The sequence below is a fragment of the Eutrigla gurnardus genome, assembly GCF_963514095.1.
Source record: "Eutrigla gurnardus genome assembly, chromosome: 23".
NCBI lineage: Eukaryota > Metazoa > Chordata > Actinopteri > Perciformes > Triglidae > Eutrigla > Eutrigla gurnardus.
Window position 1 is genome coordinate 935966 of NC_139934.1, and position 24482 is coordinate 960447.

General features: G+C 40.6%; 2 protein-coding genes across 9 annotated transcripts; one reads left to right on the forward strand and one right to left on the reverse strand.

Annotated features, from left to right (window-relative positions):
• Nucleotides 1-4483: 4483 nt before the first annotated feature.
• LOC311009524 (uncharacterized protein) lies at nt 4484-11899 on the reverse strand. Of its 6 annotated transcripts, none has more exons than XM_084003757.1 (14): nt 11411-11899; nt 10700-11041; nt 10514-10562; nt 9979-10384; nt 9382-9504; nt 8957-9123; nt 8556-8804; nt 8243-8347; nt 7661-7918; nt 7402-7575; nt 6828-6911; nt 6602-6715; nt 6155-6259; nt 4484-6040 (listed from the first exon to the last, which is right to left on the reverse strand). In XM_084003757.1, the coding sequence occupies exons 4-14, from the start codon at nt 10205-10207 to the stop codon at nt 5894-5896; spliced, it is 1755 nt and encodes a 584-aa protein (XP_083859883.1). In that variant the 5' UTR covers nt 10208-10384; nt 10514-10562; nt 10700-11041; nt 11411-11899; the 3' UTR covers nt 4484-5893. The 6 variants fall into 6 exon arrangements, with proteins under 6 accessions (XP_083859883.1, XP_083859882.1, XP_083859880.1 ...); XM_084003756.1 differs by having other exon boundaries at nt 9979-10418; XM_084003754.1 differs by lacking the exon at nt 10514-10562 and having other exon boundaries at nt 9979-10266.
• Nucleotides 11900-16034: 4135 nt separating this feature from the next.
• Nucleotides 16035-20412, forward strand: LOC311009525 (high affinity immunoglobulin gamma Fc receptor I-like). Of its 3 annotated transcripts, none has more exons than XM_084003760.1 (9): nt 16035-16349; nt 16511-16555; nt 16761-16994; nt 17063-17311; nt 17400-17513; nt 18065-18139; nt 18802-18864; nt 19017-19078; nt 19393-20412. In XM_084003760.1, the coding sequence occupies exons 1-9, from the start codon at nt 16319-16321 to the stop codon at nt 19402-19404; spliced, it is 885 nt and encodes a 294-aa protein (XP_083859886.1). In that variant the 5' UTR covers nt 16035-16318; the 3' UTR covers nt 19405-20412. The 3 variants fall into 3 exon arrangements, with proteins under 3 accessions (XP_083859886.1, XP_083859887.1, XP_083859888.1); XM_084003761.1 differs by having other exon boundaries at nt 19020-19078; XM_084003762.1 differs by having other exon boundaries at nt 16036-16358.
• The last annotated feature ends 4070 nt before the right edge of the window (nt 20413-24482 follow it).

Below are 24482 nucleotides of genomic sequence, written 5' to 3' on the forward strand. Positions count from 1 at the left end.
TTTGTACTTTTGTGAAAATGGGGAAATCAAAAACAGCTTATGTTTGCATTTTAGCAAGTTCTCGCCACTAAAATTCTTAGTATTAGCTATTAGCAGTTGGTGTTTGCAAAGGACCCATAGATGTACACACTACTATCACTGGCGTACTGATACTGAAGAAAGCATTAACGTGTAGTTCATCTTCCCATAATGTTACAGAGATCCCGTCCAAATGGACAGGAAAGTCTGGAATTAGGTTATCATTGGTTTCACTTGCTCATGCAGATTCTGCACAATTCAATATTCATGCACACATTATGCTGCTATAATGTTGTTTACAGTACAAATACTACTTCCCATACCCTTTTTCTACTCTTTCATGTTTCATAAATGTGTATTTGAATTTCCTCACTCCAGGATGGTTCACATTAAGGACGGACTTCACAGACTTGGCGGACCTGTCAGTGTTTTCAAGAACATTGTCGTCTGCTTCCTTCTCCAAACACAGTTTTGTGGAGGTAACTTCACAAACAACATAACAGGAAAACACGTTGAGCTACCTTCTGTTGAAAATTATAACATAGAAACAATTCATTCATGCCCTTGTCTGTTAACCCAGAAACAATTTTAGATAGAAAACTGGAAAGACACAACAGAAACCACAATCAACACCTCATATTTGTGGTGAATATTCAACCTGAAGGGGAAGTTAATGCAAACCTCACGTTTTCCAGGTCAGTCCCAGGTGATTGGTCCACTCCAGCCTGTCATTGCGATGGTTGGTGATGATGTCGTTCTACCTTGTCAGCTGGAACCTCCCGTTGATGCTGTTTCCATGACGATGGAGTGGAGGAGACTCGACCTGGACCCCAGATTTGTGCATGTGTGGCATGAAGGTCAGGAGCTTCTGGCTGACCAGAACGAGGCCTACAAGGGACGAACATCTCTGTCCGTCAACAAGCTGAAGCTCGGAGACATCTCACTGAAACTGTCCAGGGTGAAGATCTCTGATAACGGGACGTACAGATGCTACATTCCAAGGCCGAATAAAGAATATGTTGTTGGGCTTCATGTTGGTGAGTAAACTGACTATGCTGCCCCACATACAGACCTTCTCTGCCTTAGAATTTGCCACTCATTTATCCAAACATTGGGCTCAGGTTGGGGTTCACCGTCTTACTTCTGTAGTCTTCAACACCTAGACCCGCCGAGGAACTGGACCCTGTGATTAATGCACAACCTGCTGTAATATCTGAGCTACAACTGCCCCAATGTGGGGAACTATTTACCCTTGCATGTACTGTTAAACTCTATAAATCAAGTCTATATTTTCTTCAGCTGATTTTACCAAAAAGCATGCTGTTATTTGTGTTTATTTCATTTAAATTGGCAGTTTCTGCAACACAGTTTTATTTTTTAATGTTCAAATGTGGACTTTTGAATAATTTGTATCATCACAAACCTGTCGCCTTAAAATGACGTTACCATGCAAATAAACTGCACTCTCAATTAAGCTTTGAGGTGTTTTCTCCTGGATTTTGGCTGCAGATTTAAATGTGGTGGTTGAAACTAAACAAAATCACAACAAAACTACTTGTGATTGTGTCTAGTATTTGGTTTGGCTCAAAGTAAGTAAGTTTGTTCAGCAACGTTTAACGTCATTGAGTCAAATTTAATGGGACACAGACAGTGGCCTCCTGCGTAAAATTCCTGTTTGTTTGACCCATCCACCTTTAATTATTACCTATCACCATTGATACATCGTTCAAGCCTTGGACCAATCATGTCTGTCTGATCTGATCAGGTGCTGCCTCCTCAGCTGCTGTCAGCCTAGCAGGCATCAACAAGACCACCAATGGAGTCATGTTACAGTGTGAGTCTGAAGGCTGGTATCCAGAGCCCGAGCTGTTGTGGCTGGATGCTGAGGGGAACCTCCTCTCTGCTGGACCTCCAGAGACCCTCCGAGGTCCTGATGACCTCTATACTGTCAGCAGCAGAGTGACTGTGGACAAGAGAGACAACACCACCTTCACCTGTAGAGTCCAGCAGAAGGACACCAACCAGACCAGAGAGACCCACATCCATGTTCCAGGTAGGGATTGTTTCCAAAATAACTTCCCTACTCATGAAACACACACTGACCTCATGCAACTGTTCTCTCTTTTGTCATTTCAGTGGATTTCTTCATGGCTCCGTCTACTTGTACTGCATCTATCGCCATCTCTTTTGTGTTTGGCCTCATGTTGGTTCTTGCTGCCGGTCTTTTGTTCTGGAAATGGAAACAAAACAAAAACGGTGAGACAAAGATAAATTTGACTTTTTTAATAACGCATTTCCTAGTATGTGGCTAATCATTGGACAACCGTCAGAAGACAGCCTACTGTGTAACATTCTTAACCTCTGGTTTCCACTTTCAATGCTAAAACTTTGGATAATAAAATAGGAGTCGAAGCCAATGTAACAGGATGATCAGCGGCGGTCATTTTCTTGTGTACTGTTACCATTGCAAGTGTTGTAGCAGGACACTTCTGTATAAAGAAACCCGACTTACAGCAAGACAGTTTTTGGCTTCTGACTCTGTAGATTCACATCTTTATTATTTCTAATAAAAGTCATATGATAAAACAACACTGCTTCTGTTTCTACACAGAGACCAAGACAACGACAGAGCAGCCTCTGATGGAAGCAGACAGAAGAAAAGAAAACGAGAAAGTGGAGGAGGAGGAAAACGGGGAAGAGGGAGAACTGAATGATATGACACAAGTTATTAATGTGACACAAGTTATTAGTATACTGACGGAGCTGAAGGACGGACTGAAGAAGCAGAAAGAGAAACATCAAGAGCAAATTAACAAGACAGAAGAACTGGTGAAGAAGACTGAAGAGGAGGTTAAATCATTGGAGAAAAAAGAAAGAGAGAAGGAGGTAGATAAAATGGAGATCAAAGTTCAGGGATACTACAAACTCAAAGAGCTCGTAACAGAGAACAAGATGAACTGGGTGAAGAGGAAGGAAGAACAACAACAACTGGATCTGAATATAGACAAACTGATACATAAAACAATGACTGAGATGGAGAGATTTACAGAAAAAGAAGGAGAAAAAACATGAAGAAACAACAGGAGGAGATTGAGAGGAAAGCATAACAATCTCAGATTTTAAAACATCGAAATGGCATTTACATCTACTGTTATTAGTTAGTTTAATCCCAGTCAGAGTGAAGGAGTACTAAGAGCTTTTGCTTAAGTAAAATTAGTGTAGAAATGCTTGTTGTTTGTTACAAGTCCTGCATTCAAAGTCTGCATCAAAATATACTTAAAGTAAAATATGCAGAATGGACTGTTATGTTTCAAGAGTACTGATGCAATAATGTTACAGCTGGTAATGGTGGAGCTCAATAATAATGGATATTGCTTTGATTTTTTCTGAGGAACATTTTCAACAATGCTTTTAAGTATTCCATCCATTCATCGTCTACCACTACCCTGTATTCAGGGTCACGGGGGCTGAAGCCGATCCCAGCTGACACCCACCTGGACAGGTAACCATCACAGGGCTTGCTTTCAAGTATTGATTCCTGTTAATGGCTTAATTGTACTATTCTAATTATGTTTTGTCTGCATTATATCTAATAGTTTCAGTGCGACATTGACAGTGATAAAAAAGTGGGTTTGTAATTAAATTGATGGAACAAAAACAACAACTCAACAAGAGTGTCCACGTCTAAACCTGTTTGTTATTCAGTGTCAAAATAAACTAAATGTAAAATTCATTCACTTTTCTTTGTCCCTTTTTTGTTAGGTCTTTAAATGCTGTTGACATTTTTAATATATAGAAATATTTTCTGAGGTAAATCTCTAAGTCTGTGGTCCCCCAGAGCTCTAGATATATAGACCTTCACATCAGCCCAGAGACCAGACCAGACTATGAGGAGGAACCAGAGACTGTCTGTGTACCCCCAGAGGTCTAGATAGTAGCTCACATCAGCCCAGAGACCAGACCAGACTGTGGAGAAACCACAAGGTCTCTAAGGTATTTTTGTCTAGATGACCTTATTTGGAGTGATGATGGAGCAACTACAATGGTAGCATAGCCTAGCACCCATCAACCAGACCCCTGCAAGCAGTGATGTACGGGTCCTCGCACACACGCAAGTCGGGAGTGCTAAGACCGCCTGCCAGTGTCGCGGCCGCCCTACCCGGCCACCGCCACGTCACTGGTCGTCCCGTGCCTGAGTTTTCATCCGTTAATAACCGTATCAGACATTTAAAGTCTTCATGCTCGGCTGGTGTACAAAGTTCCACCACATTGGGACTGTAGCAACTCACTGGAAACGTCACTTCCTCTTATATAAAGAAAAAGCATCACCGCGGTAACGCCGTTCAAGGCGTCCTCCCAACCTTCAACAGTAAGCATGAGCAATGTCTGGAGGATCCATCTGAAATGATGATGATCTTCGTCGATGCAACAACAGTTCGGAACAGTGATTCTTCACAACCAAGTGTTATACTGTTTTACTTTCATTGTTTTTATTATTTTAGTATTCATGCAAAACATACACAGAAGTATTGACTGCAAAATTGTTACATTCAAAAGTTGGTCGGCACAAATATTTAAAAAAACAGTGTAAAAATATCTGTCTATAAATACAAAATTACATCTTTTTTAGATAATTTGTTAAGATGGATCTCACAGGATAAAAATAAAAAAAAACATTGATTTGACTCGGATTAAATATCATTCATATCATTACATATAAAACGGCATAACAAAGATCTGTGAAGCTGGAATGATAATGTCACATCTAAAGATACAAAGCCAAAGTTACTGGGTGAAGTTAGCTTACATTTAGACAGTGAGTTTATTTTATTATTAGTGCTGTCAATCGATTAAAATTAATTAACTAATTAATCGCACAATTTGCCGTGATTAATCGCAATTAATCGCTTTCGTTCTTCTTAAGAATAAAGTATGTTATAATGGATATTTAAATGTAAAATGATGGAATTTATGTAGAATCAACACAAAGGAAGTATTTAAATTCAAATATATAATATAATTGTTAAATAGCAGCTTTTTTAACTTTAAGCACAGATTCTCTCATGTGAACGAAAGATTTCCAAAGAAACCATTAAGGCCATCAAAATTGACTGTCAGCTTGAAAAAGGCATATTTCTTATATGCACTAACAGAACATTTCAAAAAGGTCCACAATAGAACATGCAAATGTGGAAAAAAGAACAAGGGAATATTCTGCTGTGAAGTCAGAATGATAAATCCTTTTCACTCCATAGAACAGCAAGTCAGCTTAGTCCTCCTTTACATTCAGCCCGTTACTGAGACAGACCAGTCTGTTTACATCGTCAGAGGACAGAGCAGCACACGCCACATCTAGTGTTTCTCACGCAGACAAATTACCAGGATAGTTAAAAAAAAAACTGCTCGGCGATGCTCGCCATGACCCACCCCCCCCTCCCCGCTGACGCCGCAGCCTCAGCCAAAATTTGACGCTGAACTCTGTTAAAAACGAATGACTAACGGCTTTGCGGCACACATCGTCATAGGTCTTACGTCAGCCGCCACGTGAAGTAAACAAAAAAAAGCTGCGTTAATTTTGTTAAAAAAAATGTATGTGTTAAATATTTCAAAATTAACGCAAAGATTAACGCGTTAATTTTGACAGCACTATTTATTTTAAAATTCAGGTCATTATTTGATATAGGAAGAGAGATGTTTTACAACACTGAAGAATTAATTTCCACTCAAATACAGCATTAAAACCAAAAACATATTTTTCACCAGATTTCAAACAAAACCTGTTTTTAAATGTTGAATTCAGCAGAAGAAGAAACATCGAGTATTCTGGTGTTAGTGATGGTAGTTAAGAGAACACAAAAGTATGATACCTGTCTAATTATTTCTTTTTTATTTTAGTATTGAGTTGATGTCGGGTGTGGCCCGTGTCGTTGACGAGGGTGAACTTCAGTGTGTCTTCAGGGTTCCAGATCAAGTCCTTCCACTTCAGGTCAGTGGAACAAAGACGGGGACCCGGATGGAATATCTGTAAAATACAAAGACTATCAGAGACTAGCAAGCAGAAACATTAAAAAAACATTGTAATAATGTATTATTATTATGATAGTAAACATAAATAGAGAAATCAAGAACAACTCACATTGACAGGTTTTCCAGACTTGAGTTCGATTGAATTCTCAAATGTGTAAACGCTGGTTTTCCCGTTGACCTCCATTTCTAACTTCCAGCCTTCCAGTTGTTGGTTCTGCAGGATGGAAATGAGATGTGAGAGGGAGGATGAGACAAAGACAGACCGAGGTCCTGATCCCATGAGACGTGTTGTCATAGGCTTCAGAAATGATGTCTATGGTCCAAACAACAAGGTCGCTGCCATATTTATGTCTAGATGACGTTCATCTGGAGCGAACCTCTCGTGTGTTGCCACTTTGTGCCTGAACCTTAACGGTAACGTAGGAAAACAATGTTTTTCTGAGTGTGATCGGCTCTAACTCGTTAATGTTCCACCTGAATCCACCGGGATTAGAAATGAAATGTTTACATGACATACACCTGGTTAATATACTGTTGTACATATTCTACACGTTACCTCATGGGACTCGTTTATGAGACGAATATGTTGGCGCCGTTGGTCGGCCTCAATGACAATACCAGGTCCTGTTGTTGAGCTGCTGTCGTCCTGCTGAGAACCGTCATCCTCTGGCTGAAATACATGAAATTGGATTTATAATTCATATTTTGTCATCTTAACATTTTTTAGAATGAGATTTAAACACAGATCAACTAATAAAAAATGATTTAGGTGAATAATGTACCTTGATATTCAGATCCTTCATCTGGTTCTCCACTTCTGGCTCAGCTTGCTCCATTTTGGTCTCCTCTTCACGAAGATTCTCCAGCTGGGAGGGAAAGAGAGATGAAGAGAGACTTTTTATTATGTTTGGGACTTTTTTTAGTGCACATTTCATCCTTAAATCAAATAAGACGACGTAAAAACAAATGACCAAAAAAATCTGATCTTTATCTTTTATTATTTTTTCTCTCATGGTTAGTTTGATCATGTTGGTCTCAACAACAAATCAATATCATATGAAGAAGATATTGTTCAAAGATGAATGTTTTCAGGTTATTTCATGTTTTTTTCAGTCTCCTTGTTTCCACTGCGCTGCTGGACTAACTGGGAGGACGAGAGGATGGAGAGAGTCATATTTTATTTTATTAAGTAAATGTTCACATGATATTAATGTCGGAAAGGATCTACTTTGTAAAATAAAAAAGGTTGTTCTTCGTTCTGACGAGCTTTAAACAATAATATTTCAAATGGGATCTCATATCCATTGGTGAGTCAAACAGACAGACAGTGTGTGGATCTGAGTGGTGTGTGTTTACTTCTCTATTGAGCTGGCTGATCTCTTCATCCTTCATCTTCAGTTGACTCTTGGTCTTCTCCAGTTCTTCATTTGCCTCCTTCAGCTCTTTATTTGTCTTCTCCCGTTCTTGATTTGCCTCCTTCAGCTCCTTTTTCAGCTCCTCCTTCTTCTTATTAGATGTAAATTTCTGAAGCTGACAGAGGACAGAGATTAGATGGACATGAAAAAAGAAATGATTTTATTCATCAAGATACCACATCTGAGTGGTGTGTGTTTACTTCTCTATTGAGCTTGCTGATCTCTTCATCCTTTATCTTCAGTTGACTCTTGGTCTTCTCCAGTTCTTCATTTGCCTCCTTCAGCTCTTTATTTGTCTTCTCCAGTTCTTGATTTGCCTGCTTCAGCTCTTTATTTGTCTTCTTCAGTTCTTGATTTGCCTCCTTCAGCTCTTTATTTGTCTTCTCCAGTTCTTGATTTGCCTCCTTCAGCTCCTTTTTCAGCTCCTCCTTCTTCTTCTGAAATGGACGTTTCTGAAGCTGACAGAGGACAGAGATTAGATGGACATGAAAAAAGAAATGATTTTATTCATCAAGATACCACATCCACATGATTTCCTGACATTGCTGGTTAATATTTCTGTTATTTGAATCTCTCCTGACATTTCTGAATTGTGTCTCTTCGCTCCCATTTCTCTTCTCATACATGTGGTCTTTCTCTGTCCTTCCTCCTTTGTCCACGTTTGTTTTATTATTTGCTTTGCTCTTGTTCTTTCCTAGTTGTTACTTGTTCAGATCAAACTTTACTTTAACTGTTCTTGTTTTTGTCTCCATCTACTGGGAACAGCCCGTCTCTTTACTTACAAAGTTTTTCTTTTTCTCCAGCTCTTCCTTCGGGGTCTGCAGCTCGTTATCGCTGCTCAGCTCCTCTTCATTGATCTTCTGCAGCTCAGCTCGTTTAGTGTCAACCTGGAGAGAGACCACACAAGAGTTCATTTATTAATATTTACTTCCAGAAAAGACGGTCTGACTGGACATATTTGGTCTGTGTCCCCTTTGGATCTGGTCTTGGAATGACCTCATGTTGTTATTGACCTACACAAACGTCTCTGACCTCGTCTACAACGTGGATGACGTAAATAATGTTAGTTCAAAACTAAATCAAGTGAAGACGGACCTCATTCTGCAACGTCTCCACCTGGTCTTTCAGCTCCTGAACCTCCTTCGCCACTTCCTCCCTCCTCTGCTGCTCCTCCATGTTCTGCTGCTCCTCTCTCCTCTGCTGCTCCTCCCTCTCCTCCTCTTTCCTCCTCTGCTCCTCCTGCAGCTCCTGCTCCCTCCTCTGCAGCTCCTGCTCCCACCTCTGCAGCTCCTCCTCCCTCCTCTGCTGCTTCCAGAAAGGCTGCATTGAGGTCATCTTCTGAAACTGAGAGAGGACAGAGATTAGACAGACTCTCCTTTACTTTCATCCTCATCCCTCTTGTTCTTTCCTCGTTGTTGCTTGTTCAGATCAAACTTTACTTTTCCTGCTCTTGTTTTTGTCTCCATCTGCTGGAAACAGCCCGTCTCTTTACTTACAAAGTTTTTCTCCTTTTGCACGTTTCCCTCCGAATCCTCCATTTGTATTCCAGATGTCATGAGTCTCTCTGCTTCTACAGTAATCTGATCGTCAGGCCTGTTCGTTTTAGATTGGTTCTTCCTTTTTTCTTCTTCATCAGTTCCAGCCGAGTGGCGTCTCTTGGTCTCTGTGTAGAAGAAAAAGCAGGAGAGTTAAATGTATGTACATTTCAGGAAATCACAGCATATGAGACACAGTCTAAATGAGGTACAAAAGGGATTATAACGATAAGACACAACAGGAAAAGTAGACAAACCATCACATTGTTTTATCAAACAGCAAAATCTGTAAAATACAGACATTCCCAACCAAAATGTTATTTCCATCATTTATATTACTATTACCCATTACACCTGTGATAATCATTGTTATTAATGTGACTTACTGTTTTGTCTCCATCCCATCCACACAACAAGGAGAAGTATCAGAATAAATACGATGCAAACAGCCAAACCAACAGCCAAACCAGTAATGGAAGCAGCAGCAGACTGGAGCTGAAAGAATTCATCTGAAATGATAAAACACAGAATAACACCACATTCATAGAAAACTGCACCTCAGTGAAACTAAGGGCGCACTCACACGAGGCAACCCGTACCATGCCCAAGCTAGTTTGACTCGTGTCAGTGCTCCATAGGTGCACCTCCTTGGCCCTGATTCGGTTGGATGAGGTATGCTTCGCCGTGGTACAGGTCATGCTTCAGACTTGTGGTGTGAGCGGTACCGGAGCGAACCTGGACCGAGACATAGTGCGATGCTGCTTTTAAAAATGCTGCCCTGAGTGTTTACTCTAGATATGTGCAGTAAAGTTGCAGTCATGTTCTATGTGTTGCTCCCTGTTGTGATGAGTCTTAAGACGACGCTTCTCAGAAACTACTGGAGCAATGTGACTGCAGGCCGGCGGGGCGGGGGGACGATCGGGCTTGGACACGGTACGGATCAAGTGGCTCTTGTGTAAGTGTGCCCTAAAAGAGTGGTTTACCTGGAACATGGATGTGGGTCTCTCTGGTCTGGTTGGTGTACTTCTGCTGGACTCTACAGGTGAAGGCGTTCTTGTCTCTCTTGTCAACCGTCACTCTGCTGCTGACAGTATAGAGGTCATCAGGACCTCGGAGGGTCTCTGGAGGTCCAGCAGAGAGGAGGTTCCCCTCAGCATCCAGCCACAACAGCTCGGGCTCTGGATACCAGCCTTCGGACTCACACTGTAACATGACTCCATTGGTGGTCTTGTTGATGCCTGCTAGGCTGACAGCAGCTGAGGAGGCAGCACCTGATCAGATCAGACAGACATGATTGGTCCAAGGCTTGAACGATGTATCAATGGTGATAGGTAATAAATGGATACGTTTTGACTTATCACAGAGGAGTTCAAGGTGGATGAGGTGCACCTGATCAGATCAGACACACATGATTGGTGCAGTGCTTCAATGACAACATTGGTTTTTGACGTATCACAAAAACATTTCTAATCAAAGACCAACATGTTAACAAAGTGTTAGTGGAAGAGGAAGACTCACCCAATTGAAATGTATTAATATCCTGAAAGATGGCTGTCTGTCTTGAATTCTACACATTACATTTGTAAGAGATGATATAATGAATACATTGTCTTTGCCTTTTAGAGTTTAAAAAATGTTAATCCTACCAACATTCTTTTCTGGAGGCGTATAAAATTAGCCATGCACCATACATAATGGACTTACCAACAACTAGCTGAACAAAGGCATCTCTTCCCAGCCCTGGAATGAAACATCTGTATCTTCCCTGATCGGTGAGTTTCACCTTGGAGAGTTTCAGTGAAATGTTTCCGATCTTCAGCTCATTGACAAACATTGACGTTCTTCCCTCGAAGGTTTTGTGTTTTTTAATCACAAGTTCTTGACCAGAACGCCACAGATAGACAAATCTGGGGTCCAGGTCATGTCTGGCCCACTCCAGCGTCATGGCAACAGCACTCTCCGCAGGTTCCAGGTGACATGGCAAAATGGTGTCATCACCTAGCATTGCTACTATTGGCTGAGATGATCCAATCACCTGAGGCTGACCTAGAAAGACAAATGTCTACTTTAATGTTCCTAAAATCAGTACATGATACCAACTCCAATAAGACATAGCATTAATAGCATAGATTATATCTTTTATCATTTTTTAAGACGTAGTTTTCTTAATTGTATGAAATGAAAAGAACAATATTGTGCTCGATCAATGATGATCTTTGTAATTGTTTTAGAACCAACACATAAAACACTAAGGACTTTATTGATAGTTGACAGTGGTTTTGTTGCTTTTCCTTTTATGCTTAATGTCGTCCTGACAGGAAAAAATGAATCCTGTCGGGTGACACAAAACAAAAATAACTAACATTTCGGGACAGTTTGATGAAGAGTGGCCATGAGAGTGTGTTGGTAAGTTACCTCTACAGGAATGTGTTAGGAGGAGCTGGAAAACCAGAACCGTGAAGGTTCTGTCTGTGTGGAAAAGCATCTGAAAAACTTGGAACAACAGGGAAGTATACAGGCTTCAACTAAAGAAGTCAATCTGAAGGCCTGAACTGAACATCACATATACTGACATTGTTCTACTAGTAAGTTACACATATTATGTTTCATCATATCATATCCCCCCGTGATGCAACTAATTATGAAAGCGAAATTATAACAACACAATTTATACTTTCACTTTCGTTTCCTGAGTCTTGAAAACATAGCATAGCGAACATAAACGGTTGAAGCTTGACGCTCTATTGATAGTTTAGTTGCACTAGAAGACTGGCAATGTTATTAAGTCAGATATTTCCGGTACATGAATCAAAATAAAGTGTGATTAACGATTCTGCGCATGCATGGGAGTTTCCCCCCGACACAAAGGCCATGAAGTAACCCACATACCTGCGCAGCTGCAGAGTACGACCGCAAAACTGTGACCTGTCACGAACAGATCGTTCTGAACTCAAAGAAGTCGTAGAAAAAACGGTACATCCTGTTAGGGGCGATTTGTAGGCGATTTGTAGTTTGCGACCACCGACACGTTTATTTATATTTGCTCGTTAATATCTGTGGAAATCAGAAGAATCAGAATCAGAAGACTTCATTAATCCCATATATATATATAGCATATATATATATATATATAAGGTAAACACGTCTGAGTAACTTTATGAAACAACTCTGCAGGTCTCACCTCACCTCTGAAGACGTTCACGCACTTGTTACATCTAACCGTGCCACCACCTGCTCCCTTGACCCGATTCCCTCCTCTCTTCTCCAGGACATCTCACACGACATCTTGCCATTCCTCACCACCCTGATCAACCCCTCCCTCACCTCAGGTGTCATTCCAGCGGATTTTAAGACCGCTATCGTGAAGCCTCTCCTGAAAAAACCCACCCTTGACGCTACTGACATCCAAAACTACAGACCTGTATCTCTTCTTTCATTCCTCTCTAAAACCTTGGAACGTGCTGCCTACAACCAACTGTCATCCTATCTCTTGCGGAAGAACCTCCTAGACCCTAATCAATCAGGATTCAGGACTGCTCACTCCACTGAGACGGCCCTCCTCACGGTGACCGAGTCCCTGCGAGACGCCAAAACATCATCCAACTCCTCCGTTCTCATTCTCCTTGACCTATCTGCTGCATTCGACACAGTCAACCACCAAATTCTCCTCTCCACTCTGGCTGAACTTGGCATAACCGACTCTGCTCTCACCTGGTTTACATCATACCTGACAAACCGCACCTTTCAGGTCACATGGAATGGCTCTATGTCCAAACCCTGTTCTCTGGACACGGGTGTCCCTCAAGGCTCAGTATTAGGACCGCTTCTGTTCTCACTATACACCAGATCACTAGGTTCTGTTATCACATCGCATGGATTCTCCTACCATTGCTACGCTGATGACACCCAGCTGTTCCTCTCTTTACCCCCGTCCTCTGACGCTCACATTGCAACTCGCATCTCGGACTGTCTGGCTGACATCTCTGTCTGGACAACTGCACATCACCTCAAGCTTAACCTGAATAAAACCGAACTCCTCTTCATCCCAGGGAAAGACTGCCCTCGCATGGACCTGTCGGTCACTGTTGAGGGCATCACAGTATTTCCTTCCTCAACTGCGAGGAACCTGGGTGTAATCCTCGATGACCAACTATCCTGCACCCCCAACATCACTGCTGTGGCCCGATCCTGCAGATTTGCCCTCTACAACATCCGCAGGATTCGGACCTTCCTCACAAAGGATGCAACACAGCTCTTGGTCCAAGCACTGGTCATCTCCCGCCTTGACTACTGCAACTCTCTCCTGGCCGGACTCCCGGCCTATGCGATTAAACCATTGCAGCGTATCCAGAACGCTGCAGCACGCCTCATCTTCAATCTACCCAAATTCTCCCATGTGACCCCCCTCCTCCGTGACCTCCACTGGCTCCCTGTTGCAGCACGCATCCAATTCAAGACGATGACACTGGTCTTCAGGGCCATCAATGGAACGGCACCCATCTACCTTCAAACACTGGTCAAACCTCATGCCCCGAAGCGAGCACTTCGCTCCTCTACTTCAGCTGGCCGGCTGGTACCACCATCGCTGAAATCAAACAAATGTCGCTCAGCAAAGTCCAGACTCTTCTCTGTTCTGGCGCCTCAGTGGTGGAACGAACTCCCGACTAATGTCAGGACAGCAGAGTCATTTGCCATCTTCCGAAAAAGGCTCAAGACTCACCTGTTCAGACTTCACCTCGACTTATTCTATTTTTAGCTCTTACTGCATCGGCAATGATACGTCGTGGTTTCTTTGTTTCCTTCTTTTGACAAATGTACTTATTGTAAGTCGCTTTGGACAAAAGCGTCTGCTAAATGACCTAAATGTAAATGTAAATGTAAAATGCAGGTCCACAAAACAGAAAAATGGCCATCTGGGAGTTGAACCCACGACTTCCAAACCCAAAGCTATGGGTGCAGTGGAATAGTCAAAAAATAAGGTCCTAACTCCTATTCCTTGACCTCTGGGGAAAACGTCACGGGGTTAAGGAAAGGCGATAGGAGAACACAAAAGGATTTAGGAAAAGTCGACCGCGGTGCTCAGAGAATCCGACCGGACTTTCACTAAGCTACATCATTATAACGCGGCCGCTGATGATTGACAGCTGATGATCGGCACCGGCGATTGACGTGCGTCTGCGCTGGAGAAACTACAATAATGGACTACAAAAAGCGCATCGTCCACTTCTCCACATGTTGGTTTTATAAGCAGCTGGTTCACTGACCGGCTTCAGGTCCAGCAGCTCCTCCTTGTTTGACCGTTTGCTGTATTTACGTTTCATTTGTGGTTTTACTTCCGTTTTGTCAAGTTTGTAACATGATTGAAATAAATAAAAAAATACCATTCAATTATTATCACTGTCCACACATTTATCAACACTATTCCAATGACTATATGTCTGCATGAAAGTCATCGTTAAATATGTAAATACACATATCGTTTGTTTTGTTTTGAGGTGAGCGTCACTTTAAATGTTGCTCTCGCAAAGAATTGTGAGTCGGCGTTATCTCCTTTCCTATGGCATAGGAAGGTCTGTTGCATCCTATGCTAAAGGAGCTCTTAAAGGAAGCATTGGAGCTCCTTTCCTTTGCATTTAGAGAATCCGAACGGCTCTTATCATGGCGGCCACTTGTTTACTTCCGGGTCACTTCTTCAGTTAGGAACCTTCCTAAGCAAAATAGACTATTCGACTGCACCCTCTGTCTTTGACCACTGAGCTACCTGCACTCTCAGAGAAGACTGGAGTCTCACACATAGGAGAATTAAAACAGGTTTCAATGTGTCCAGGTTTCATGAGACCAATTGAACCTCCACAGTGACCTTTACGACATCTTCGATGACCAAAGGACAGCGGATCAATGTATGATCCTCAGTGAGCACTGAAATACTCTTAAGGAACCCGAGAACTACCTAAAGAACCGACACAACAGTCTGAAAGAAGACCAGAACAGGCTTCAGTTTGTCAACTTTGCTTCAATTCTGGTGATAGACGGCGTCCTAGATGGCCCAATGGTGAAGGTCGTAGGCTGCCAACAGTTTTTGAACCCTGCCTGAGGTATGTCACACGGGAATGTAAGAGGTAAATGAATGCGTGGTTTCAACTGTCTGCTTCACGAGCGTCATGCGTTGTGATATTGCGTTGATTTCAACTTGCGCCTCGATTTCAACAATTTACCCGTCAAGCTATCTTAGCAAGCTAGCTAGCTTGACGGGTACATTTTTTTTGTAAAAAAAAAACATGTCCTAGATGGCTCAATGGTGAAGGTTGTCGGCTGCCAAAGCAGAGATGCGGGTCAGAACGCTGCCTGAGGTATGTCACATGAGAATTTTAAGAGGTGAATGAATGTATGGTTTTAACTGTCTGCTTCATGAACGTCATGCATTGCGATTTTGCGTTGATTTCAACTTGCAAATTTCTAAATTTCCATTATCAGCTCACAAGGAGGGAACAGAGAATGGGTAAGTACATGAGAACCCAGAAGGTCAAGCTAGCTAGGTAATATTTTTAGTTTAAAAACAATATCTAAAAATTAACAGTGAGCAGGTAAAAAACATACCACGTGCATCGATCTTGACTTACTCCTGAATAAAGTTTTCTTCAAAAAGATTGAACAAAACTCAGTTAATTCTGATTCATTATACTTTTTTCCAATTGTGTTTAATTATAAATGAATCTTCAAAGTTAAAATGCCCAAATATTTTATTATAATAACGTGCAATCACTTGCTGGTGTAGTAATATGTATAGGAAAACATTCAGTTTTCAGTTTCTGAGCAAATTAATGTATCTTGTCCCAGTTTTTATTATTGTAAAGAATTGTCTGTCGATATAGCCCCCTCCCATCAAAGGTGCTGTTTTTCTATTATGTTTTAACACCTGAAGAGGGCAGTGTTGCTCCTCTGACCCAGGCAACTTGATGTCGTCACAAAACCCAGGAGGGAGAAACATGATTCACCTGACACTGACAAATGCATCACCACCACCACCATTAAAACTTATATTGAACAAAAGATAAGAAACCAATAAAATGCCATAAAATCTCACTACAAATGCCATTATTTCTTTTAACAATAAACATTTGGTCTCACTTTTCGGACTTTAATCATTTTGAAATACTGCTTCTGAGAATGAAGTTCCCCATCAAATGATTTGTTCTTTGACTCCACCCATTGATATCAGCTTAACCACTGAGGCTGTTTCTACCGCGACAGTTGCTGCGTCTCTGAGAAGTTTTTGGTCTAAACCACCAGCGTCTGATGCTGGGACGGCGACGGTGAGACATCATGGAGGTCACAGCTCTCTGCGCCAGACTGTGTGAGTAAGGTCTCTATCATTGTTTTTATTGATTGAAGATGCTCAGTTTTTACTTTTGACTACCAGATATGAGAGATCAGCTACTGTAGATTTAAGAATCAATTAAGCACATAGATGTTATACACTCTGTGACGTTGAGCTCTTTTTCCTTCACCCTCCAGTGATCAATGTGCTGTTCCTGCTGTGTGCACCTCATCAGAGAGTAGGTAAGTAGTGGTTTGTTGCAGTGAATAGAAGGAAGTAGGAGAATGTTGTGTTTTTAGGTGTACGAAGCATTTTTGAATAATAGAAACAAAAATGGAGCTCACGTCATTATTGTTTGTTAATAGATTAATTAGCATTCATTTGGTTCCATAACTTTAGAACTATATTCCACAGAACAAAGGGAACACATGTCTTTCTTTGTTTCAGATTCAATGTTTCTTCGTGTTGACGGGAACAGGCTGCAGTTCTTTGAATATGAGCCTCTGGCTTTGCACTGCGAGGGGCTCAAAGAGGAAGATCTCTTGTGTAGAGGCACCAAACGGCCGGTGCCAACAGGTTCTTCTTGCATCATTAACAATACTTTTCCAGAAGACAGTGGCGAGTACTGGTGTGAGACCAGAGGGGGGAAGCAAAGCAGCAGCATCAACATTACCATCACTGGTACGTTTGCATGAAGAAAGCAAGATTTTAACATAAACTCATCGTTGAAGGCCAAACATGTTTTTCAGCTGGCTCGGTGATCCTGGAGAGTCCCGTCCTCCCTGTGGTTGAGGGAGACCCCGTCACTCTGCATTGCAGAAACAAGTCCTCTTCCTCCTCCAGCCTCAGTGTTGATTTCTATAAAGATGGCCGCATCATCAGGACCATATCTCCAGGAGTGATGACCATCCACAGTGTTTCTAAGTCTGATGAAGGACTGTACAGTTGTCGAGTCTCTGGTGGTGGAGAATCACCAGTCAGCCGGCTGGATGTCAGAGGTAAAACATAGCAATGTTTCAAAATTATAGTTATAATTGTGCCTGAATGTGATATAAATATCTACTGTTGGCTCCTTTTACACTAAAGAGACAAGTCCTGCCTGCTATACTTCCATCCTGTGGATCATTGTCACGGCTTTCTTGATGGTTCTTCTCTTTGCAGTCGGACTACTTCACTTTGGCAAAGGTTGTTGCCGCACAGGTACAGATTCATTTCACTCCTAACTTTGCTGCTAGAAGTGCTCGTATCGGAATCTCTGCATCTTGAGTGCTTTTACTCTGAAAACGTTATTTTGTGAGATCAACTTGGTCGACAACAACAGTGTTTGCAAAATATAAATAATATAAAAAAAAGAATGCTTCACTTATAAGAGTGTGGGGCAAAAACCAAGTGTAATCAATGCTTTCAAATCCTGATTGTGCATTGCATAGCAAAATGGTGTTTTATTGAAAAAAAGTGAGTTTTTCGCCACAACTTTTGGTTACGGTTTTGGACAATAGGGGGAGAGGTGCAGGATGAGGATGTAGAAATAAAGATCTATTGTGCTACAAGTGGTCAAAAACAACAGCTGTCTAACTACTTTTACTCCTAAAGTGGTGTTATTATGATGCCACAATTTTGCTGAGTGAGAAGAGGGATTTTCGGTTTGCTGCAATCTGCAACCTCACTGCGTGATTCGAAAATATTTGCTTCTATAATGGCTATATTGGTGTGTCTGTAATATCTGCTACGTAAATGTATCATTCATCCAGCGTCTGCAGAGGCCGGTGCAGCTGAAGCGGACAATGTGATGCATGCTGTTGAGAGAAAAAAAAGGAAGAAGAAAGGTACATCACCTTACATTGTAATTTATGCAGTGCAGACCACAGCAAGTAATAGCTACGTGGTGTATGTATGTGTTTAAACACATAAGAACTTCAGAATTCATCATAGTTTAGAAATGCACTGCAATGCACATCAATGCTCATAATGGCATAAATATGACTATTTTACGGTGGTCTGGCGTAACCTGAGAATTCACCTGCATATTTACGTTTATATAATGGGAGAGGAGAGAGATTATTGCAAACCCAATCATACAAGCAAGCAAACTTTGTGAGGTTATTGCATTTAGGATATAAACATTGTGGTTTCATCTGCATAATAAGCAATATAAGAAAATCCAACTACTGACAAACATCAAACACAACACACAACAACAAACAATCAAAGAACCACAAAAGCTAAATGAGAACCAGACTAGAGTCCTGGGGTACCTCACAAGACCAAGAAGCACTGGACAAGAGAGGTCCAAAATGTATAAGAATTCCAGAGACTTCAGGAAGTCCAAAATTTCTTTGCAATTTTATCATTTTAAGAATTTTGTTTATGGATGTGTGTAAGGAATGTTTTATTTCATGAGCTTTAGTGGTATTGGTTGGCATATTTACCATTGCTGATTGTTGATGTATTTATCTCTAAGCTGACTAACACAGTCTCTTTCTTCCAGATGAGGATGAATCATTTAATTGTGTTTATTACACTTTGGGCCCGAGTGAAGCTCAACACTTGGGTGAGACTCATTTAGATTAAAAAGCCATTTGAATGTTAACTGATCTTTGACAAAAACAAGATCAGACACACCAACAATTTTGTAATAGTTATTCAAATGATTGTTCTCGTAATGTTTGCAACACAATGACATAATTCCATTTTATTTCAAAGCAGAGCCCTCAGCAGGTACCAACCAATGTTTAATGGAGAATGTGATCTATTCAACCGTGAAGGTAATTTTCATACTCTATTCATGTCACGTTGGATGGGTGGCATGGATTGGAAAGATTCCTTTCATTACAATTTGCTTTGATTTTCATTACAAATTTTTCACATCTATTTGGGTATGAAGTCAATATTTCTAGATGTAACCTAAGTAAAGTCATAACTTTTTAGTTTAAAATGTTAAAATTTGTTTCATTACCTTGTTCAATGAAACCAGTTTTTCATGGAAAAGGACTACTTTATGTTCTAGCCTTATTCGTTTGATAAAAATGTTTTCCATTCCTTATCTTATTTTTGTATGTGTATCGTATGTGTCTCACAGGCTGCTGAGTGACAGCCGACTGCAGGAAGAGCTTTTAAAGGCATGCTGGCAGCTTCACAACGCGTTCCTAAAGTAACACCAGGATTTTGAGTGTGTGTTTACTATATTACCATATTTCTGTACAAAAAGTTATCTCAGTGAGCTGGGCTGAGTTGGCTGTATGTGAAGTGAAACTAATGTGGCAACATCCTGTTTCCATCATCTTGAGTTTTTTGTTGAACTAAAGCATCTGTGTCTATTTTTAAGAGGCGTCAGTTCATTATGGTCTTACGGTTCAACATGAACAAAGTTGCTGCAGCTTTGAAATACACTCTGTGGTCAACAGCTTACTTACTGGCACCAAGTTCATCTGCAGCAGACAGCTGAGTTGTCATTAATGCTGTGTTATGTTCGCAATATTGTGATGAATTGCATGAAAATAAAAAGGTTACTGGTGATAATAACTAACTACTATCAGTTTAAAAAAGGTCATGGTGTACACGTCACTTTGTATTTGTTCTGTGATAAGAAACATCAGTTCGTCACACCACAGAAACATGTCATCAACCGACCAGCCCGATTTTAATCATTAAAAATATTCGATAGTCACTATTAGATAATTCACAGTGTTTTCCCACTTATGTTTAAAGCATGATTAAGAGGTGATTTATACAATTTCCAGCAAAAAATTACAAACTAATATGATAGAAATGCAAAGTGGGAATTTTGGATGTTTGTACTTTATAATCAGAATATTTGTCAGGCCAGACGTCGATCCGCATCTCCTCATCTGACTGTTATGCTATGATGAAAATGAATGCCTGTTTGTAGATGATATGAACATGAGTGCCACATTGACATAAGATAATTTCAGGACTATGACACCTGTGTTCTGTAAATCTTGACCTTGCCTGTACATCTTGTCTTTGTAAGATAGGACATGATCCGTCCTTTGTCCATGGTTCCTCCTCCTTAAAAGGGAGATTGTTGTTGGACTCAGGGTCGTTCCTGCTGATTCTGAACCTTTGCATCACAAGGCAGGGGTGAACAGTGCTTTCTTCTGCAGATGAGAATAGTGGAATAAACCTCGGAGAAAAAGCTGATCCTGGTTGTTGATCTTTATTGGGCAGATTCATTTTTCCACAACTATCACTCAACGTAGAAACACTGCAGATTATGTCTATTTGCTTATTGTTCTGTCAACACCGACTTTAGCTTCTGTTAGCAACAGAACAGGTTTTAAAGCTCTGTCCCTAAAGGATCAGTTTATCTAAACGACACATCTGAGATGAACTAATTGATTGATACCTTGCAGTCCGATTCAGCAACGTGGAAATAGTTGTGGTCTGTACTTTGAAGAGACGTTGTAAACCACATGAGCCAAGTTCCACACTGTTGCACCTCCACGTATGTTGTGGTGTGATGATTTCGATCCAAAAAGTGATCCTTGATTCAAGAAAAAGCTATATTTTCTGATGTATTTTCAAGCATATTTATAATTTCGGAATCTCAGACAATTTTCTTGTAAATGTATGACTTTGTCAGTGATCCCTAATGTGCCATTGTAGAAAACAAAAAAACTCTTATTCTAAAGATTAACCATAGATAAAAAAAAAAAACATGGCAGTGAAAGTATGTCTGAAGTAACAAATAAATCCAAGATTACACAATGATTGAAAAGTCATGCCATTTCCAGAAGCTGATGAATAAAAAAAAAATGCACATGTATGTATATAAGAGGCCAACAGCAGATTTTGACATTCAATCTCCTCAAAGGGTAAGAAGCTGTCATTTTATCAGATATTTTATTTCATACATACTCAGACATTGTGTATTTGATCCTCAAATTGCATTAAATATAAAATGTAAAAGTGAATGTCAATGATCAACTGAGATTCAGTGGTGTCACGCGGAAAAAAAGTCAGGACTTTCTCTTCCACTACATCCTGTTGTCACGTTCGGGGCAAGACGGAGGGAGACATCTGATTGGCTACAGACAACCTCCTCTTAGAAAAAACGCATTTGTGGATCAGAGTCACATCAGGGGAGTCTCAAAAGTTTCACACACAAATGCAGGGAGGTTTACAAATGAAAAGCACTTTGTAAATACAGGTCCAACAGTTCATATATGAATGTAACAAGCCCCAAATGCGTATTTGATGAAGATTGCAAATACTTTAACATTCATGTATTTGTGATTTTTTTTTAGATTTGTGTGTGCATTGGAAATATGTTTATGAATCTTGTTTTTTATATGTGAATATTTTTTACTTACATATGAAATGAAACATATTTGTGTGTGCATTGAAAATGTATTTGTGTTTTGAGTCACATGTATATACAAATCCCCAAATACATTTGTAAATCTTTTTTGTGCATTTATGAATTTCTGTGTGCATTTATGAATTATGAGACTGTTCTAGCTCCATAGACAATAACATATGCGATAGCAACAGCAACATCGACAGCAACAATGAACCAACCATGAGACAGGGGAAACACACAGACTATATACACAGGGAGGCAGGGAGCTGACGAGGAACAGGTGAAACACATCAGGGCAGGCATGGTAATCAACACGAGAGGGTGGGGGAGTCAAGACAGCGGAAACAACAAGGACCAGGAAGTACGAGACAGGAAATGACACTGAGGGCAAAATAAAACAGGAAATCAAAACCAATGAAACAGAACATGACAAAAACACAGATCATGACACCTGTCACCAAAAAGGAAAGAAACATAATGATTGAGATGCATCTGCGTGAGGCAAAATGGAACAGGTGAGTATTTTCAGGAAACAGTATCAATATCAATGGGTTGCTGAAGAGGACGTACACGGTGAGAGGGAAGTCAGCCAACGAGCTGCTACAACAAGCTTTGCAGAAAGTACGTAAGACGGAGGAAAGGAACGAGGGCTGGAAAATGTGCACAAATTCACATCCTTGGAATGATGTCATGCAGGACAGTAAATATAACTAGAAAATTCCCCCGCCGGGAAATTTTGAAAGGGCCACGGGGGCTACTGCCGGAGTGTATATACATTACGATGAGATTCTTCGAGATTTCAAACGAGACGGAGTTGTTTTAGAGGCAAATACAGAGACTGCTTGCTGACTGAGCTGTCAGAGTAGTCCGTTTTGAGTATTGTGATGTACTTCAAAAACTGTCCACCAATCAGAGCACACCACTCGTGTCTCCATTTTAAAGTTTAAATGGAGTTTCTAGGTGAAAGTATGACTGAGCAGAAGACGTTTGACTAAAAAAACTACATTTCCCACCGACTGCTCCTTCCTGTCCACCAATCAGAGCCCACCACTCGTGTCTCCATTTTAAAGTTTAAATGGGGTTTCTAGGTGAAAGTATGACTGAGCAGAAGACGTTTGACTAAAAAAAGGCAAGGCAAGGCAAGGCAACTTTATTTGTATAGCACATTTCATACACAAGGCAGACTCAAAGTGCTTCACATCATAAAACAAAGTGAGAAGAAAAAAAATAGAAGAATTAAAATAAAATAATAAAATTTAAAAATGCATTACAGAAAGAAAGGAGAATAAAACCATATTTGCAATAATTAAAAACAGTGCAGACATTAAAAGATTTAGCAGAAAGCTATGGTGAACATAAAAGTTTTCAGTCTAGTTTTAAAAGTGGTCAGAGTTGGGGCAAGTCTTACATCTTCAGGAAGTTTATTCCAGCCATTTGTTGCATAGTGACTAAATGATGCTCTCCCGTGATTGTTGTTTACTCTGGGAATCACTAACAGATTGGTCTCAGAAGATCTTAGTGGTCTAGAAGTCTTATGTAGTGGGAGCATATCAGTGATATACTTCGGTCCTAGACCATGTAGTGATTTATATGTGAGCAGGAGGATTTTGAAATCAATCCTCTGACATACAGGGAGCCAATGTAAGGATTTAAGAATTGGTGTAATGTGCTCACATTTTTTGGTCTTTGTAAGAACTCTAGCAGCAGCGTTCTGAACAAGCTGTAGCTGCCTGACAGTTTTTTTCGGAAGACCTGCAAGGAGACCATTACAGTAGTCTAGCCTACTAGTAATAAAGGCATGTACAAGTTTTTCTAAGTCTTGAGCTGACATGAGCCCTCTAAGTCTTGCTACATTTTTTAGGTGATAGTAGGCTGATTTTGTTACTGATTTAACGTGACTGTCGAAATGTAAATCAGAATCCATAATAACCCCAAGATTTCTGGCTTTGTTTGAGGTTTTCAGGGACAGAGAGTGAAGGTGTTGAATTACTTTAAACCTTTCTTTTTTAGCACCAAAAACAATTATCTCAGTTTTGTCCTCATTTAGTTGTAGGAAGTTTTGGCACATCCAGTCTTTGACTTGCTCAATGCACTGGCACAGAAGATCTATGGGGCGATAGTCGTTTGGTGATAGTGCTACATAGATTTGGGTGTCATCGGCATAGCAATGGTGGTCAATGTTATTATTTTGCATGATTTGTCCTAGTGGGAGCATGTAGATGTTGAATAAAGTTGGCCCCAAGATTGAACCTTGGGGGACTCCACACGTTACATTGGTAGGTTCTGATACAAAGTCGCCAATGGAAACAAAATAGTTCCTATCTTGTAGATATGACTTGAACCAGCTTAAGACTGTGCCTGAGAGCCCCACCCAGTTTTCCAACCTGTCCAAGAGTATTGAGTGGTCGACAGTGTCAAATGCAGCACTGAGGTCTAATAGCATTAATATTGAAGTTTTGCCAGAGTCTGTGTTAAGACGGATGTCATTTACAACTTTAATAAGGGCCGTCTCGGTGCTATGAAAAGGTCGAAATCCTGACTGGAAGTTGTTGTGGCAGCCAGTTGAAGCCAGGAAGTGATTTAGTTGTTGGAGGACAACTTTCTCAATTATTTTACTTATGAAGGGTAGATTTGAAATTGGTCTGTAGTTGTTGATAATAGAGGCATCTAGGCTCCGCTTTTTTAGAAGAGGTTTAATGACTGCAGTTTTGAAGGCCTTTGGGAAATTGCCTGATTGAATGGAGTTATTAACTATTTGCAATACGTCTATTGATAGGCAGTCAAAAACATTCTTAAAAAAGTTGGTAGGTAAAGCATCAAGGCAGCAGGTGGATGATTTTAGATTT